A 7,723-nucleotide genomic window follows, 5' to 3' on the forward strand; every position below is an offset into this window, starting at 1 on the left:
AGGTGAGGTCCAAGAACTGTCCCTTGCGGAGCACCACTAAGGACGGGGACCCAGTTAGATTTTTGACCATTTACGACAACTCGTTGAAACCTTTTGGTGAGGAAGGAGTCTATCCATTTTTTGGTGTCAGAACGAATTCCACATAGTAGTCCAGTTTTGCGAGCAAGCGATGGTGTGGCATAACATCGAAAGCTTTGGAGAAATCTAAAACTGCCATATCTGTCAGATGTCCTTGGTCCAAGTCGTGGTTTGTCACAATTAGTTGTAATTCACAAGATCTAGCTTTTCTGAAGGCATGCTGATTGTCTGCAAGGATGTTCCACTCAGAAAGATGTTTCATGAGACTACTATCAATTATATGCTCAAGTAGTTTGCAGCAAACACAGGTTAAAGACACGTACTGGTCTGTATAGTTAGCTGGGTCTGTTGTTGGTCCTTTTTTATATATCGGGGTAATGTTTGCCCTTCTCTGGTCTAATGGTAGATCACCAGAATCAAGTGACTGTTGGAATTTGTGCCGGAGTATAGGTGAAATCTCATCAGCAGCTATCTTCAAAACTTGATTTGGTATCTGGTCGGGGCCAATTGCTTTGGAGACATCAATAGTTTGTAGCAACTTCTTCACACCCTGTTTTGTGACAGTGATGGCAGTCATATCTGGATATATGGACTTGGTGGCATAGAAGGTAGTTTACCTGGATCGCTAATTTCACGAGTAAAAACACTATCAAACTGTTTGGAGAGAGCTTCTGCTTTCGATTGGTCTTCTGAATGCAATTTTCCATCCACTTTCAGTGTTTGGACTCCAGTGTTATCCTTCCTTCTTGATCTTATGTATCGCCAGAAGTCCTTGGGATTTTCGGATATAAGTATGTTGTTAACATGGTGCCTGTGGGCACTTCTAATAACTGTGTCAACTGATTTCCTACCTTTTGTAAACTTTTCCCAGTCAGAGCTGGACCCAGACTGTTTTGCTTTGTTGAAGAGTTTTTCTTTTTTACTGCAGAGTCTCTTGATGTTGTAAACCACGGGGTGCGGTTACGGCCTCTAAATACCTTATGAGGAACATTCGAAGAAACAAGGCTACATATGGAATTGCGAAACCAAGTTCAGTTTTCTTCGGTAGAGCAGTTGGAGGGATTTCTATCAAAGTAATCATTTTGAAGAACAGCAGCTTTTCTTTGAGGTCTTGTTCGTCCTCTTTCTTCCACAAAGGAACTCTACGGGGTGATTTTTTGGCTAAGAACAGTCTTTGTAACAAGCTTAGCTTTGATGAAGTAGTGATCACTAAAACTGGCATAAGGCTGCACAGCAGATATCAGCGATGGATGGCTCGTCAAAGTAGATCCATGGTATTTTCGGTACCATTGGTGTCACGTCTAGTCGGAAATGTAACAAGTTGGGTTAAGTGGTTGTCGTTGATGACATTTATAAGAGTTTGCTGCAAACTTCCTCCAGAGGCAGTGGTGGTATCACTCCATTCAATACCTGGTATATTAAAGTCACCGCCAACTATGACGAATGGAGACCGGAAGTTGTCATTGATCTTATTCAAAGATTCATGAAGTCGTTCAATGGGCAAGGATGTTGCATTTGGTGGTCTATAGAACCCGCCGATCAAGATAGACTGGCCCGGGAGCGTAGCCTCACACCATTTCAGTCTCAGGATGAGAAAGATCCAGTCTCTCGAAGCATGGGATACTGTTGTTCACAACAATAAATACACCCCCACCATGGGAGGTACAGTCTTTCCTAAAAACTTGCATGTAGTCGGGGAAGATCTCAGATGAAAAAAATGGAAGGGTCGAGCCATGACTCAGTGCCAATCAGGATGTCCTGTTGTTTATTCTCTAAGAAAGCTTCCAATAATGCAGTTTTGCCACGGATACTTCTACAATTCAGTATGGAAATATTAAGGCTTCTATTTCGATGATTAGATGCATTTTCGCAATTGTCCGGAGTTACCTTCCATTCTCCGCATGATTTCTTGATGAAGAGAGGGGGACGATATTTGTTGTGCTACCAGATGGCTTAACCTTCTTTCAAGTATCTCCTGATTGTTTCAGTTTAATCGGTGTAACACTAGGACGGGGGCGGCTTCGCACAACTCCATGTCCAACTCGACCTACTCAGTTTCATTGGAGTAACTTTTGCTTCGGCCTCATTTATTGTTAGAGTATTTTTTTCAGCGCCCGCTGAACCTACACGCCGTGAGGGCTTTGCTTTCGCGCTCGCATAAGTTCTGATCAAGCTAGGCCTATGTCCCCCCCCCCTACACACACTTTTGAATAGCGATTGACGGCATGACGCAGCAAGTTCGTGCCCATGGGGAACGAAGTTGTCATGATAGTGACTTAGGTTTTGTTAATGTATGACTTGAAATTTCGAAAAGTTGAGTTGATTGTATCAGCCAGCTAGCCGCATCACGAGACTGTCATTGGTGTTTAATATTATCATCCAGATATTGCACTTACGTCTCCAATTGATCTCTGTTGACAATATGGGTATATGATATTCGTGCCGCACTCCAACAATGCACCGTTGGGGAGAGGTTGAATCACGCGAATGTAGTTATCGCACTGTAAGACACATCCAAAATGATACTGTTGAATGATGATATTAAAAAGTAAAGAGGTTGTTTTCTATTTGTTTAAATATTTATTATTCGGTAATTACTTCAATGCATCTTCTGCCCGAATTAACAATGGGGACCAATAGATATGGTGCTGTACAGGATACGATGCGGCTCGAAAAAAAAAAGGACTAGCTAGTTTTAATAATTATCGTCATGTTGTGTGGTTATTTCACCAAACCCACATATATACATCTGAACATTTTAATGAGCAATGCACGTGCCACATTGCCCATATAGTGTTGCAGGTAAAATAACCATAAGTAGTGATTTAACGAGCAACTTTATTCCAGCTGCATACGCATCCCGTGCGCGTACCATTTTTAATGGTCCTATACGTTGCCGTTCGTATTCACTCAAAGTGGTCAGAGGGATAGGCGTGGCTTCAAGGAAAGATGAGTATCTTAAAAACGGGCATTGAGCATATTTTATTTGGACTTTTGACAATGCACTGATTTTGAAGTATTTGGGACAAAAAGACAGTCGACATTGAAGCAGACATTGGTACAAGAGTTTAATATATTACCTTTGCAAAAATCATTTCAGATATGAAAAGTAAAGGCAAATAAGCCATCTTAAAACAAAACTCAAAATGCTTCTATTGTCAAAAAAGTGTGCATGAGAGGGATTTTTAAGTGTACATTAAGTAACGCGGTCGAAGGTGTAATGCAGATGTTTATAGAATATGAAAATTATAAGATTCTGCGAAACTTACAAATTCACACGAACTGCTCCAAGTGGTTGGAATGGAAACGTTATCGCGCTGTAAAGTTAGAAACAAAAATAATGCTTTCACCAACATCATTAATTAAACACTTTCTATTAATTTGTGAAACTGCGATATTATTATGTCGTACATTATTCGAAAAGTAAATATTTTTGTGTAGGATGTAGCATTGTGTTGACGGTTCTTAGTAGACTGCTCAAAGAAATAAAATCACTTGATAAAACACTGAAAAAATACGAATCGATTTGATCAGGGTATATCAATTTCACAAGTTGGTTTAATATTGGAAATCTTTAGCAGTATTCCATCTAGCCAGCTAAAGCCTGCTGCCTGCTGCCTGCCTACTGCCTGCTGCCTGCAGCCTGCTGCCTGCCGCTTGCTTGCCTGCTGTCTGCTTGCCTGCTGCCTGCCTGCCTGCCTGCCTGCCTACTGCCTTCTGGCCTGCCTGCCTGCTGCCTGCCTGCCTGCCTGCCTGCCTGCCTGCTGCTTGCCTGCCTGCAGCCTGCTGCCTGCCGCTTGCTTGCCTGCTGTCTGCTTGTCTGCTGCCTGCTTGCCTGCTTGTCTGCTGCCTTCTTGCCTGCTGCCTGCTGCCTGCTTGCCTGCCTGCTGCCTGCCTGCTGTCTACTGCCTTCTGGCCTGCCTGCCTGCTGCCTACCTGCTGCTTGCCTGCCTGCTTGCCTGCCTGCCTGCCTGCTTGCCTGCCTGCCTGCCTGCCAGCCTGCCTGCCTGCTGCCTGCTGCCTGCTGCCTGCCTGCCAGCCTGCCTGCCTGCTGCCTGCTGACTGCTGCCTGCTTGCCTGCCTACCTGCCTGCCTGCTGCCTGCTGCCTGCTGCCTGCCTGCCAGCCTGCCTGCCTGCTGCCTGCTGACTGCCTGCCTGCCAGCCTGCCTGCCTGCTGCCTGCTGCCTGCTGCCTGCTACCTGCCTGCCAGCCTGCCTGCCTGCTGCCTGCTGACTGCTTCCTGCTTGCCTGCCTGCCTGCCTGCCTGCCTGCCTGCCTGCTGCCTGCCTGCCTGCCTGCTTGCCTGCTGCCTGCTTCCTGCTGCCTGCTGCCTGCTTGCCTGCCTGCCTGCTGCCTGCCTGCCTGCCTGCCTGCTGCCTTCTTGTCTGCCTGACTGCCTGCCTGCCTGCTGCCTGCTGCCTGCTTGCCTGCCTGCCTGCTGCCTGCCTGCTGCCTACCTGCTGCTTGCCTGCCTGCTTGCCTGCCTGCCTGCCTGCCTGCCTGTCTGCCAGCCTGCCTGCCTGCCTGTTGCCTGCTGCCTGCCTGCTGCCTGCCTGCTGTCTACTGCCTTCTGGCCTGCCTGCCTGCTGCCTACCTGCTGCTTGCCTGCCTGCTTGCCTGCCTGCCTGCCTGCTTGCCTGCCTGCCTGCCTGCCTGCCTGCCTGCCAGCCTGCCTGCCTGCTGCCTGCTGCCTGCTGCCTGCCTGCCAGCCTGCCTGCCTGCTGCCTGCTGCCTGCCTGCTGCCTGCCTGCTGTCTACTGCCTTCTGGCCTGCCTGCCTGCTGCCTACCTGCTGCTTGCCTGCCTGCTTGCCTGCCTGCCTGCCTGCTTGCCTGCCTGCCTGCCTGCCTGCCTGCCTGCCAGCCTGCCTGCCTGCTGCCTGCTGCCTGCTGCCTGCCTGCCAGCCTGCCTGCCTGCTGCCTGCTGACTGCCTGCCTGCTTGCCTGCCTGCCTGCCTGCTGCCTGCCTGCCTGCCTGCCTGCTGCCTGCCTGCCAGCCTGCCTGCCTGCTGCCTGCTGACTGCTGCCTGCTTGCCTGCCTGCCTGCCTGCCTGCCTGCCTGCCTGCCTGCTGCCTGCCTGCCTGCCTTCTTGCCTGCTTGCCTGCTGCCTGCTTCCTGCTGACTGCCTGCCTGCTTGCCTGCCTGCCTGCTGCCTGCCTGCCTGCCTGCCTGCTGCCTGCTTGCCAGCCTGCCTGCCTGCTGCCTGCTGACTGCTGCCTGCTTGCCTGCCTGCCTGCCTGCCTGCCTGCCTGCCTGCCTGCTGCCTGCCTGCCTGCCTTCTTGCCTGCTTGCCTGCTGCCTGCTTCCTGCTGCCTGCTGCCTGCTTGCCTGCCTGCCTGCTGCCTGCCTGCTGCCAGCCTGCTGCCTTCTTGTCTGCCTGACTGCCTGCCTGCCTGCTGCCTGCTGCCTGCTGCCTGCTGGCCTGCCTGCCTGCTGCCTGCCTGCTGCCTACCTGCTGCTTGCCTGCCTGCTTGCCTGCCTGCCTGCCTGCCTGCCTGCCAGCCTGCCTGCCTGCTGCCTGCCTGCTGCCTGCCTGCTGCCTGCCTGCTGTCTACTGCATTCTGGCCTGCCTGCTTTCTGCCTACCTTCTGCTTGCCTGCCTGCTTGCCTGCCTGCCTGCCTGCTTGCCTGCCTGCCTGCCTGCCTGCCTGCCTGCCAGCCTGCCTGCCTGCTGCCTGCTGCCTGCTGCCTGCCTGCCAGCCTGCCTGCCTGCTGCCTGCTGACTGCTGCCTGCTTGCCTGCCTGCCTGCCTGCCTGCTGCCTGCCTGCCTGCCTTCTTGCCTGCTTGCCTGCTGCCTGCTGCCTGCCTGCTGCCTGCTTCCTGCTGCCTGCTGCCTGCTTGCCTGCCTGCCTGCTGCCTGCCTGCTGCCAGCCTGCTGCCTTCTTGTCTGCCTGACTGCCTGCCTGCTTGCTGCCTGCTGCCTGCCTGCCACCTGCTGCATTCTTGCCTGCCTGTCTATCTGCCTGCCTGCCTGCCTGTCTGACTGCATATCTGAGTCTTCACTTGATATATGCTGTCTTGATAAATGTGTTCGTGTTTGCCTGCTGTCCGGCTCGCTTGCTTGCTCTCCATTGCTTTTTGCTTCTTCGGATTCATTTTGTTACCATTTGCAGGTTTGCAGGGTCGACGGAGAACAGTTGAGCTTTACCCCCCACGAAGAGTAGACCATTGATTAGTTCTAGAGTGCGGTAGTACTTGCCGTCGATGACTGAAGCATTGGGTCCATACGTCATGAGTGAACCAGACACATCTACAGATATATATAAATATATATGTATGTATCATACCAGTCGATTTGTTATAATATAATTCAGGCTTGGAGATGTTTTTTTTTTTCATTTTGGGAGATCTTTTTTTTTTATTAATATTATTTCTCAGCAAGAAGTTCGGGGACTAAAACAGTGAAAACTAAGTACATGGAATATAACCGAAAAATACAGCATTAGGGAGACATTCCCATAGACTTGTGAACAAAACAATTTCCGACTTTCTTGACCCCTTACCCCAATTCTACCATATCGTACCCCACGAATTTTAGTATTTATACTAATTGGACCACTTATTTGCAACAATAAAATGTTGCCTCTGAATAGGAGCTGAGGCATTAGGGAGACACTGAAATGTCTCCCTAATTCCAAATGTCTCCCAAAGGTATAACTTTGACGCTAAAGTGTCTTCCAAATGGCACAATTTACGATAGTGTACATTATGTAATCGTAGTGTTGTTTTCACCGGCAGAATTATATTGGCGAGTATTTTATTTTATTCTTAATTTCTTATGGATGGTTTTACAAACCTTATAGCTGAAGGGCAATTATCACCATTATTTCATGCTGCACACTATTCTGCAATTTCATTCAATTCTTCGCCTGTACTCGAGCCTTACTTGCCCAAACTGTGACTTAATTGAATTGGGCAAGTATATATCCAACTGTTGTATTTGTGCATCACTTGCAATTTGCTTTTCCTATAAGCCTAAAAGAAATGAAGTGTTAGTACACTTCTCGCTTGATTTCTTATATGCATAAACATGACGGAAAACATGCTGAAATTACTTGTCCAGTTGGAGCTTTCCGGATAGGGTCTTTTGACCTTACGTAGAACGTTCTCGTTCTGGGAGTAACCAGCGGGCACCTGACAGACGAGAAGAATGCCGAGTACCAGCCAAGATACGCGGTGGGCAACTGACATGATGCTACGATGTGAAACTGGTGCCAGGCAGACAACAATTAGATGTGCACTGTATGATGGTAAAATAAAGTTGAAAACAACTATTCAATTATAAAATGCTAATCATATTGACATTTAGATATCCAAGGAGTCTTGAAAGACTTACACTCCCAAAACCACCCCTCCCACAAATAGGGGCATAAGAAAGAAAGAAACAGGGGGAAAAGTAGCCCTTAACAATATCATAACTTAAATTGAGCGTACATTTCACGATAAAAATCACCAGCAATGACAGTGAAAAATATGCCCGGGACAAATATATTACGACCAATATCCCTTACGTATAGAGTAAAAAATGATATATCTGTTTGGCTTGCTTTTTTGGCAAAGTTGTTTCTTTGAGACTTTAAATATAGGTTTTCCCGGACAATTTCGGAAAATGTGTACACGAATTTGTAAAAGAAGCATTCGTTT

At 48.6% G+C, this 7,723-nt stretch overlaps 1 protein-coding gene and 1 long non-coding RNA gene across 2 annotated transcripts; both read right to left on the reverse strand.

Moving 5' to 3' along the window:
• Nucleotides 1–2,512: 2,512 nt before the first annotated feature.
• Nucleotides 2,513–3,389, reverse strand: LOC119741781. The gene is made up of 2 exons (XR_005272773.1): nt 3,348–3,389; nt 2,513–2,579 (listed from the first exon to the last, which is right to left on the reverse strand). It is a non-coding gene; the product is annotated as an uncharacterized LOC119741781 (long non-coding RNA).
• A 286-nt stretch (nt 3,390–3,675) lies between these two features.
• Nucleotides 3,676–6,068, reverse strand: LOC119740633 (octapeptide-repeat protein T2-like). Its single transcript, XM_038216000.1, has 3 exons — nt 5,772–6,068; nt 5,363–5,629; nt 3,676–4,029 (listed from the first exon to the last, which is right to left on the reverse strand). The coding sequence occupies exons 1-3, from the start codon at nt 6,066–6,068 to the stop codon at nt 3,676–3,678; spliced, it is 918 nt and encodes a 305-aa protein (XP_038071928.1).
• Between the last annotated feature and the right edge of the window lie 1,655 nt (nt 6,069–7,723).

This window comes from Patiria miniata, unplaced genomic scaffold (assembly GCF_015706575.1).
Source record: "Patiria miniata isolate m_02_andy unplaced genomic scaffold, ASM1570657v1 HiC_scaffold_5, whole genome shotgun sequence".
Taxonomy (NCBI): Eukaryota; Metazoa; Echinodermata; class Asteroidea; order Valvatida; family Asterinidae; genus Patiria; species Patiria miniata.